The sequence below is a fragment of the Cupressus sempervirens genome, chromosome 2 (assembly GCF_028749045.1).
Source record: "Cupressus sempervirens isolate cs-2001-9-10 chromosome 2, ASM2874904v1, whole genome shotgun sequence".
Lineage (NCBI taxonomy): Eukaryota > Viridiplantae > Streptophyta > Pinopsida > Cupressales > Cupressaceae > Cupressus > Cupressus sempervirens.
This window is the reverse complement of record NC_143119.1, coordinates 113,755,102-113,767,115: the sequence shown is the minus strand read 5'-3', so window position 1 is coordinate 113,767,115 and position 12,014 is coordinate 113,755,102. Positions and strand designations below refer to the sequence as shown.

General features: G+C 35.9%; 1 protein-coding gene across 1 annotated transcript; it reads right to left on the bottom strand.

The window, feature by feature from the left end:
* Window positions 1-1,912: 1,912 nt before the first annotated feature.
* On the bottom strand, window positions 1,913-11,231 carry LOC149571286 (small ribosomal subunit protein RACK1-like). Its single transcript, XM_089812840.1, has 2 exons — window positions 10,195-11,231; window positions 1,913-2,316 (listed from the first exon to the last, which is right to left on the bottom strand). The coding sequence occupies exons 1-2, from the start codon at window positions 11,041-11,043 to the stop codon at window positions 2,215-2,217; spliced, it is 951 nt and encodes a 316-aa protein (XP_089668966.1). The 5' UTR covers window positions 11,044-11,231; the 3' UTR covers window positions 1,913-2,214.
* Between the last annotated feature and the right edge of the window lie 783 nt (window positions 11,232-12,014).

The following is a 12,014-nucleotide window of genomic DNA, read 5'->3' as shown; positions in this document are numbered from 1 at the left end:
ACATTAATAGCCTGCAGTAAGGATTTTTTTCCATTACTGACCTGCCACTTACACTTGTCCATGCAGCAGTCTCAATCGCAATCCTATGCATTAAAATAAAAAATAGGAGTAAAGATATGAATTTTATCAAAGAGTATTCTGCAAAAAATTACATAATTTGTATCATGTCCTCACGCGTATCTAGCATTGATTTCAAGAACGAAATTTCCATACCAATTTTAGCAAAGAACCAATATCATGTTATCATACTGGTGTATCAAAAAACATTGCAACTCTCTTTACCATCACATTTAAGATTTGCTTCCTAATGGTATACAAGTTGAAAGTCACATTTCTAGTTGTACAATTAAACATCAACTCCTGATCAAACAAAAAAACAAAGTCCCCCCATTTCAATCCCTGCATATCAGAACTTGAAGGAAAAAATTGAATCACAAATCCCTCTATTAAATAATGAATAGTACTCAAAAATCAAAAATCAAGAGAAAGCTTTGAATCATACAAATGAAATTCACAAAACAATTCAGAGAATGTCTCCTACGTACTGCCTTGTCATATTTTCTAGTTTTGCAATCACTCCACAGTGAACATTGCATGCACAGCTTGTACACGTCTAAAATAGTCCAAATCTCAATTTCCAAATTTCTTCATAATAACTAGATTTTAATGCATTAGAATATACCTGTTTTAGATAGAAAATTCTTGTGACCCAAACAAATTATATAATTTGTATCATGCTCCTCAGGCGTATCTAGCATTGATTTCAAGAAAGAAGGAATTTTCCATACCAATTTTAGCAAAGAACCAATATTATGTTACCATGCTGGTGTATCAAAAAACATTGCAACTCTCTTTACCGTCACATTTAAGATTTGCATTCTAATGGTATACAAGTTGAAAGTCACATTTCTAGTTGTATAATTAAACATCAGCTCCTGTTCAAACAAAAAACGAAAGTCCCCCAATACAATCCCTGCATATCAGAATTTGATGAAAAATATTGAACCACAAATCCCTCTATTCTCTATTCTCTTGCACTCCTCATCCTGATGATGGATCACTGTGTGTGATCCGAAACGTTGATGCTTAAAAATTACGACACAATCATACTCCAGAAATTCTCATGATATTACTAATGGATTGTGGAAATCGAATGACATTACACAAATCCCTCTATTAAATAATAAAATGTACTCAAAAATCAAGAGAAAGCTTTGAATCATACAAATGAAATTCACAAAATTCAGAGAATGTCTCCTACGTACATCCTTTCCATGTTTTCTATTTTTGCAATCACTCCGCAATGAACATTGCATGCACAGCTTGTACATGTCTAAAATAGTCCAAATCTCAATTTCCAAATTTTTCCATAACTAGATTTTAATGCATCAGAACACACCTATTTTAGATAGAAAATTATTGTGACCCAAGCTTTAAAATTTTCTGAGTTTTTCCATAATAATTATTTTCCAACGAATTTGCCTTTACCAGGTTATTCTCCAAACAACCACCTATGTCACAAAGCTTTCAATTAAATGACTCCTTGGTTAATCATCAATTACCTTGATAAATACCCCTGTTATAGTCATTCTAACTGTAAACATTACACATTGATTGGTGATTGATCCAAAAAAAACCGAAGGCAACATAATCCGGCTATTATTGTAGTGCTTTCCTCTCCTATAACAACCTTTTAAATGCTACAGACTGAGATTTGCAGATCAAAATGTTACTTAAAAAGTTACATAATGAATATTTCCCTGATGCCAAAAAAATGAATCTAAAAACCTAATAAAACAAGAACCAAGCATGATGGCAGCATAGCAAGTGGACTGTTCAAACAGAAAACTCTGCAGATTGAATCATTATTTTGCATTTTGTTGGGAACATCATGGCCTTTTCATGCTAGAAATTAAATCCTTGGAGAACCGTGTTATATTAAAGAACCTTCAAAATAATTCAACTTGCTTTACAAACATCAAATTTCGCTTACATAACTTAATATCACCATTCTGAGGTGTATATTACTATCTGAAGTTCAGAAAGCCTTCATTTTACATCCCTCATTGCATATCAGAGAAAACTCTGCTACAGCTATCAAAATTCAAATGCAAAAACAATTTACCCTACTTCAGCCAAAACAATTTGAGCTTTTGAACAAAAAAATTATCACCCAGGGTCAAGCTCTCATACAATTCAACTACTGGTTTGAATTCAAATATGTCCAATTCCCCAGACCCTGATTTTTCCATCAGTGTAACCAGTGAACAATGTACTTCCATCTGCACTCCAGCTCAAACTTGTGCAATAAGGAATCTGCAATGCAACAATAACTATCAAATTAAAGATTTATTACAGAACAGCACTCTCTATCAAATTTAGTTTAAACTTTCGTAATGAATTTGAAAAAAGGCATGGCAAATTTAGTTAGCTAGAGCCATGTAATAAATAAACACCCACCTACTTTAATTTCTGTTATTGATCTAATTTGAGTAAGAGACAGTTTTTTATTACAAGATTAAGAAATATTTCTCATACCAGAATTTGAATGGAGATGTTTTCCTTAAACTTCAAATACACTACCACCTTGGCTATTACAGTCAAGGGCACTGATTAAACCTCGACAAAAGATCCAGAGCTCCACACCCATGGTATTATTCACTGGTTCAATTCTTCCAATGACATTTCATATCTCCTCCAGTCAAAGAGATTATACAATTGAAGGCATAAACTAATAAACATTTCTCTTACAGTGGCATCAGAAAATCATTTTAATTATTCTAAATTAAACTAGTAGTATTATAGAAATGCTAGTACTCACTAATATTGAGAGCAGTGCAATAAAATTCATAAGAAAGGGTTTATTTGTTAGCAAGCCCATAAAGATATAAAATAATTCATCATGCAAACAAAAACAAAATTATTTATTTCTGTTCAATGAATGAACAAATCAAACATAGGAAAACTAAATTTCGGGCTGCTAAACCTGTTCCATTACAATCAATAACAGTTAAAACAGGAAAGGGCAACATTCAGCACAGCTGCGTTATAAGTCAAATTCTTCAAAACTCTTTGGGTATGTGCTTCAACCCATGGCTATTCAGCCAACTGAACCTTGCAACAGAGAATAAAACAGGAGGAAAGTGCAGCATTCAGCACGCTTGCACTATAACTTAAATTCTACAACCAAAAAAAAAGACAAATACTTTAAAAGAAATTCTTCAAAACTCTTTGGGTATGTGCTTCAACCCATGGCTATTCAGCCAACTAAACCTTGCACCAGAGAACAAAACAGGAGGAAAGTGCAGCATTCAGCACACTTGCACTATACATTAAATTCTTCAAACAAAAAAATAGACAAAAACTTGAAAAGAACTAGGGGTCCCCTGGTTAAACTTTGCTTTTTATTTGAGAAAAAAAAAAAGTGTCCCCCAGGTAAACTTTACATTAAATGCTGAGTGTCGGTAAACTTTTCTTTATAGTTTTCCTTTTAGACATTTCCCATGCTACACTGGTGAACTCAGGAGACTCATCTCACTAACTAGGATTTTTTTCAAAAGAGACTTGCCCCTCTTAAAATGAAAGATATACCCGCTAGATGTTCAAGCCAACTTTAACTGAATAGGCACAGATCTCATGTGTGGAAGCCAATCTAAATGGCATCCCCAAGACATGCCCACACAACACACTCATCTCCTCCAGTCAAAGGTATTAATTACTCATACAGTATTATTGTTCCAATACTCTCCACATATTGGGCCAGTATCCTGGGTCGGCGAGTCAGGTCAGCCCTGCCAGGTCCGGGTCAGCAAGCACTTTGCTGAGTCATGGCCGAGTCTGGGCCAGTTCACAAGTCGAGTTACCCTAGCCAAGTCAGGACAGGCTCCGAGTCTTGGAACTTTGTATTATATGTATAAACTATAATCTTAGTATCCGGATTTGTGCCCTAGAGGCCAGATCCGGATTCGGATTCTTGCTGATCTGGGCAGAATCCTTGTTTTACACTGGATTTGTCCGGATTTGCGGTCCACACTGGATTTGTCCAGATTCACGGACCGCAAATCCGGACAAATCCAGTGTGTAAAACAAAGATCCTGCCCGGATCAGCACAAATCCTCAAGGACTGACAGGCAGGCCAAGGTTTTAAGTGGGTTTACCTTATTTAATATGACTTTTTTAAAGTATTTTTTATTGCTAACCCTAAAACGACCTTTTTATTTCACATCCAAAAACAGTTCACCTCAAATTTGCTCCCTATTTCCCTCTCATTGAATATATATATATATATATATCCTCCACAAATCCGAATTGGGAAAAAAATCATGAATCCATGGAACAGATTCACATGCCCTAATCGGATTCGTATCCCAAATCGGTAACGAAGACTTTAACAAATCAAACCAAGATTTTCATGCAACTAAACCTAGCAGGTGATTCTAAGATAGTGAACATTATTCAGCAAAAAATAGTCCATTTAAAAAAAATCCTCACAGAGCTGATATTCTTTCTAATTGGGTTGGGCTATATCCTTTCACAATTTGGGTAGGCTATTCAAAGACCTAAGGGGGCTAAGTTTATACCTTGCTATTTCTAAATTTAAATTTAATCCACCCCTATCATTTGTGAGTCTAGAAAGAAGCCTTTGTGATACAAAAATTGCACACTGGCAGATGCCATTCTATGGCTTGCATGTCAGAAATACCAGATCCACAGGAAATGATTATGGCTGACCACCAATACACAAAGTTAGTAAGAGGTAGTGGATTTTTGAACACTGAATGCAAATATTTAATATAGTCAGTAGTTCTCATTTTTCATTTATATTTAGTTTTGCTTGTTATTGTATATTATAAAGTTATCTGCACTGTTCATCTCTATGGGTAAATAAGTGTGACATTTCCCTCACACAGTGGAGAACTTATACCTCCTTGAGAGATGCCTAACCTTGCCTTAACCTACACAAACACGGTGATAAACCGGCTGAAAGAGTTGCCAATTTCAAGAGGCCAGATGGTACTACCCTGCCTTTGGTCAAGTACATTTTCGTTTACAGAACTCCTCACTCACAACTTTGACATCGTTGAACATCTCAACTCCAAATGGAGAAACCTCTTCTTTCACCAACCTACATGGAGCAAACTTTTGTTAAACTTCTGGCACAGACCCATTGAACCCAAGATTTCTTGCTTCTTATGGTGCCGCCTCCTACACAGATTACCTCTGAAGAAGGCCAATGTTGAACCCAGTATCTGGATTCTGCTCTGTACACAAATGCTGGGAATCTGTATATCACGTATTCTTTGATTGTGTTTTTGCAAGAAAAAATCTGGGGTATCTTTGGTATGGTATTAAACTAAGTTACCAGTTCAGATTCAGTTCCAAGTTCAAAGTTCAAGAACCGGTTCGCAAGTTCATCAAACTTTTGGAAAGGGGTTCGGGTTCGTTAGTACAAAACATATAAAAATTATAAAAAAATATATGTATATATACATATTTATGAAGCATGAGTTAAAATTAGAATGTAGCAGAGTAGCATAACTACATTTAAATAACAAAAAAACCATAAACTTGCAATCATAGTGATCTTACCATCATATAATCATAGTGCTCATACCATCATGTAGTTCAACATCAAAGATCCAAAACATTAAAAATAAATCGTAGCATCAAGTTCAAGTATCATTGTTTCACGTTCATTGTTCAACTAATGGAATAAAAATCTATTAATATTCTAATTTCTTCAACCTTTATCTTCCTCTTCATCTTCTACTTCTTCATTTTCTTCTTCTCTGGCATTAGTTGACTCAGCAATAGAGCTAAGGCCAATGGGATCAGCAGCAGCAGCAACAATGCTGTTGGCATCAAATTCTTCAAAAAATGACAATGAGAGACCACAAAATATGACAATGAGAGGCCCAATAACATTTCATAACAACCTTTAAGGGTTGTGGATGCCAACAACTTGATAAATTTTGCTAAAAAAGTACTTCATTGCCGTCTACAGGGCCCAGAAAGCATGTTGGTTCATTTTTTTTGGCCTGGTTCACCCAGATTCGAACTTGGTTCAAATTGGTTCGAACCTGCATGCAAAAATTGGAACCCTGCCCAAACCGGACACCGAACCAGACCCAAACTTCACACCAGTTTGAACTTCCGCAGGTCCGGGGGGTCTGGGGATGAACCATGGTAACTTAGGTCTTAAACAGCAATTTCATTTTAACTCATGATTTCTGGAACAATTTTGAGTAACAATAAATACAGTAATACTTACTTGTTGGGACATATTTTCTGCTCTTATGTTATGGTAGATCTGGAAAATTAGGAGTGATGGTGTCTTCAGTGGATAGGCCAAGCATCATATCATACTAAGTCTCTGCAGAGACACATTTACTCTAACATTGCATTGCAGGTCACAGTCACTCTTAAGTTGAAGGAAAAAAAATTGTCAATCTCCTGAGAGACAGGAATATAGAAATTAACAGGAAGGAGATGGCTTATGGATACACCACTGTCAAACAGAAGGACAAGTTTCACATCACCCTGGCAGAATTCATTCAGAAGCTGAAAGAGGAAAAGACGGAAAAAGATGCATACAAAGCTGGCAGTGCACATAAACCATGACAGATGTACCTGATGCTGCTGCCACAGGACCCACTAATGTGCATGCTACAAGGATATTGGATACTGCCACTGCCCCCTCTGCTGCTACTAACACAGATCACTGTGTATAGGTCTCGGTTATACTTGCACTGCTCCCAATACAGATGACCCTGTTGTATCTCCTGAAGATCCTAAGACAAAAAAATTTAAGGCAGCAGTTGTTGGCATGCCTCCCCCTGCCGATAAAGGATGGTTCTTCATTTCCTAGTTGATGAAGCTAAGATATCTAGTGGTTACTGTTTGTTGATGTGATATGTAATCAGCCACCATAGAACTCTTTATTTTAATCTTTCTATATTTCCTATAGGTATGTAACTATAGACAAGACAGTATTGAGCTATGATATATCAGTAGTGATTGCATGTATATATAATTTATAATCAATAGAAAAATATATTATAAATTTTTATAATTTTGATGAAATTAATTAATAGTTATACATAATATATTTATTTTATTTATTATCAATATATTAAATTTATTTCAAGATTAAATAACTAAGATTTAAAAATCAAATTTATTGTGGGGGCAATTTTAGATAGTTTAGATTATATAATAGATATAATTAAACTAATATTTTGAAATAAGTAAATATGATATTTTCTGTATACATTTGTGTTTAAGCGTCTGCATATGTATAAGATTGCATAGTGTTCTATAAAGTCAATGAATAATTATTTAGACTTTATAATTTTATTAAATTATTTTTGTAAAATAATAATTATGGAGCGTCATCGTCATCACCTAATGTCACAGCATCATATAACAAGTGAATCAAGACAAATATTGATCTCCATCATTAAAATATGCCATCATCCTTCAAAAATAATTCAAGATGGAGGTTTTAGACAGGTGTTGTGAATATTAGGATCACAAACTGGGTTAGTGGCCACCTTTGCCACAGAAAAGATAAAAATATGTAGTATGCCCTCCTGGGGACCGTCGGTGATCCACGAAGGGATAAGTATAAATGAATAGCTTTTAAATCCAGCTTCAGGAACATCTATTCATCATGAGAGGAGTAATTTAGGACTCCTCTTAAAAAGGCATTTATATTGCAAAGTCAAAAGGATACGGATCAATATATTGCACATTGTCTAAATGCGAATGGAATTTCATTTAATATGGTTTATTCTCCATATTAGCAAAGAGATGATCAGGTCCACTAATGAAACCATGCAAGGATACAAAAGCCCAGGGTACAAAAAGGCTCCTACAACCCTTTTGGCTAAAGAAAAAGCTATTATTGATAGACAATTGCAAGTGATTCAAGCTTTGTGGACGATCTTGTATATTTCCATTGCTTCATGGAGGACCTAGAATATGTGCATTCCAATTCTCAAGTACCTTCTATCAAGCAACTCTGATGGTAGGGTCTTCAAAAATGGCAATATGCGTCCATATCTAAACATGCAACCATGTCCATATAACTTGGTATCAAACAGAAAACCAATGATGTTTTCCAAACAAGGAAAAACAGGCCATTTGATTGTCGGTTCTAAAAAGAAAACAAATTGATGTGTTGAAGGCTGGTCGCTGACTGCTAAATCAAAGACGCTTTGATTTATTTTCTTCCATGGGAAAATGATGCAGGATAAAATGTCAGATATTTTTTTAATCTTGATCGTGGAAATAAGTGGGAAACTACCACACAAGGTTTATTTTATTATTTACCATATAAAGAAGCCATGTTCAAGAGATAATGAGGTTAAAAACCATTACACAAAACACAAAGTCACAAACAATTTCATATCCTCACTGCTCGCATTTAACAACACTGAATGTGCCTGGCTTTCCCCATTCATACACAAGATCCAAATATCCTCTACTTTGGTGTAGAAAACCCCACTTATACAAATCTAAAACAAAACATATCATTAGAGTAAACCTAAACAAACAAGTATAGCAAGAACAACAAAGGAACTAGTAAAATACTAGAATGTGGACCATGCTGCAAAATGCTTGTTCAAATAACAAATCAAGAATATTGCTTTCCATTAAAAACACAAATCAAATGATTAAACACAAAAGGTGAAATTTACCACAAAATCATTCACCTTAGAGATTACATTAACCACTATGATATGAAATGCCCGTGCTACAAAATGCATGTTCAAATAGCAAATCAAGAATATTGCTTTCCATTAAGAACACAAATCAAGTGATTGAACATAAAAAGGGAAATTTACCACAAAATCATTCACCTTAGCGATTACAATAACCACTACAATATGAAATGCAAAATAGAAGGGAAAGAAAAGGCGCATGATAGATTTTGCCCATTCAGTATGGGTTGCATTACCAAACACTTCACCATACTTTCTCAAAATCCAGGAGTAAATATTTTAGTGGAGTATGCCAGGTACAAGTACCTCGTTGCTTTGACACAATAGATATCCTTCTAGCCTTTTCAAATAAGCTAAATTGACTCAATTGACAAATCAGAAAGAACAGAAATCCTCATTTTGAAGGAAAAAATAAATATAGATGAGAATTTGAGCCTTGACTTGTTGAACTCTGAAAAATGAGCCATTGACTACAAGGAAAAAAATGATAATGAGAACAACCAAAAAATGACGGACTTTAAACTGAAAGAAAAAAATAAAGTTCAGTATATGGCCTCATTCCATTGCACCCATGATAAAACAAGGCGCAAAACTGGGGAGATAAGTAGAGATCTTACGTTTCAAGGTGTATTTTTGAAGGTCCAGGTAAGGAAGGGAGAACTTACCATACAAGTCAAAAAGTAACCTCAAAATTCAAATTTCCCAAATTAATAAAGGGAAAAATGTGTCAAATGATTTGCCTGCAATATATTCAATTTGAGGCAGAGTGCAAATCCGCACTCTAATGTATTGTAAGGCCTGTAATGCATTAACAGCAAAGAGTGTTGATTGTCACATCCGAAGACACAGAAAGAAAAAAACGAAGGGAACTGTAAGATTTTTTACAAGGCCCGCAATTCACTGTATAACAAAAGGACAAGAATGTAAAATCCACAATGCACCGTGGCCAAAAAAGATGCAAACGCAAAAAGAAAAAATTAGTTAGGGAAGAAACAAGGTGTTTTCCCCCTCCATAACATGATCGTGTCAAACTAAAAGAAAGGAAAGGAAAGGAAGAATGTCAAGGAATTAAAAGGAAAGGGTCAAATATCCTTACATCTAACTGATGTGAATTTACTGACCTAAGTTCGGGAAAGAGTAAGTTCAGGAAAGGAGAGGGCAACTTCATTTCAAGGTGTACGTAGCCTTTAAGGTCCACACAAGGAAGGGTGATGTAAGTATACAAATCAAAAGGTTACCTCAAATTTCCAATTTATCAAATTAATAAATGGAAAAATGTATCAATTGATTCACCTGTAATGTACACAATTCAAGGCAGAGTGCAACTCAAAGATATCTTTTAACGAGAGGGCTAATTACAAATTCTCGAAGCACATATTTACCAAATTGGTAAGGAAAAAGTGTGGATTTTACGAAGAGGAAAGAAATAAAAATGGATAAATAACCCAATTAATCTTCAAATACCAACCTGGGATTTCTTCGTGGGCATGAAATCAGGACGAAGATCAGCAACAATGCTCTTGCTCTCAAGATCCCAAATTTTGACGTACTGCTGCGTGGCAGCGCAAAGCCAATACCTGTTGGGGCTGAAGCAGAGGGCGTAGATGATGTCCCCTGCATCAAGCGAATAGAGCCTCTTGCCCTCGGCAAGGTCCCAGAGCATAGTTACCCCATCCTTACCGCCGCTAGCACATAGTGATCCATCAGGCGAGACAGCAACAGTGTTCACATATCCTCCATGACCTACGAGCGTGTTCTTCAGCTTGCAATTGGTGAGGTTCCAGACCTTCACAGTGCGATCCCATGATCCAGACACAATTGTGGGGTTAGTAGCAGAGGGACTGAAGCGAACACAGCTGATCCAATTAGAGTGACCGTCAGCATCGGCCTGAATAGTATACTTGCACTCACCCAGAGTGTTCCAGAGCTTGATAGTGCGATCCCGTGAGGCTGAAACGATCTGACGATTGTCAATGGAGAATGCCACACTGAGAACATCTTTGGAATGCCCCACGAATCGCCGAGTGGTGAGGCCCGTGTTGAGATCCCACAGCCGCAGCTCGCCGTCCCACGATCCCGAGAGAGCAAACTGCCCATCAGACGAGATCACCACATCCTCCACAAAGTGTGAGTGGCCTGTAAGGCGACGCCTTGGGACGCCATAGTTGATAGGGTCCTTGGTCAGCTGCCACAGTAGGATGGATTTGTCGCGGGAGGCGGACACAATCATGTCCGAATTGTCGATGGGCGTAGCAATGGCCGTTACATGGTCTGAGTGCCCCTCCATTGTGCCGCGCAGTACCAGTGCTTCCGCCATGTTTGAATCCTGGCTTCTCTTCTTTCTCCTGCTGTTTGTTTAGTTTTTCCGTCTCCTCTATGAAATGGACTGAACTTGGGAAAGACCCGCTGCTACGGAAGATTAGGGTTTTGTAAGGATAAAATCCTAGTCGTTAGGGTTTTCTTTTGAGGATAAGAGTTCCCCGGCTTGACAATCTCGTCGATACTGGTTGGAATTAAAAACTAGGGTTTACCTATGTAATGTTTGTGTTTTTATTTGTGCCTTTTTATTATTTTTTTTATTTGATAGTTAAATGTTTTTAAATGTAAAATGGAATATAGCAAAAATACACGTCATCATCTGAAATATTTTTTCTGTAAGATATTTCTTGATATCCTGATATTCATATCACAATTATATAATTGTTTTTTGTGATGGTTCATGTCACTGATTTAAAAGTCTTTCAAAATAGCAAAATAAAATTATTCATATAATTTTATTTCGAAAAAATTGATAGTTAGACGCTTTAAAATATAAATGGAACAATCCAAAATGCACCTCGTCATCTTAAATAATTTATGTTTATTTAAAGTATTTTTTATAACTATAATAATCTTTTTCAGTGATGGTTCATGTGACTGTTTAAAAGTCTGATTAGTTTGACAAAACTAATTCTAACGTTGTTATACAAAGTCCCGTTTAGCCTCACCTAAATTTGGATAGCAGCACATCCAGTTGAATAGTGCATCCAAATCAATGAACACTATTACAGCACGCCCACAAGATCGAGCATTCATTGTGATATGCTCCATCACTGAGCTTAGATCAAAGTTGGTTTGGATCAGTACAAGAATCAAAGCAGGTAAAATGCCCTCTGATTGCAAATGTGATTTATAGCTTTCGTTCCTTGCTAAACTCTTTAATTGTCTTAAAAAATTAGACACAAAGTCTTGATATATAAGAAACACTATATAAACGTCTAAATCATTAGCAAATTATATCTTTTTTCC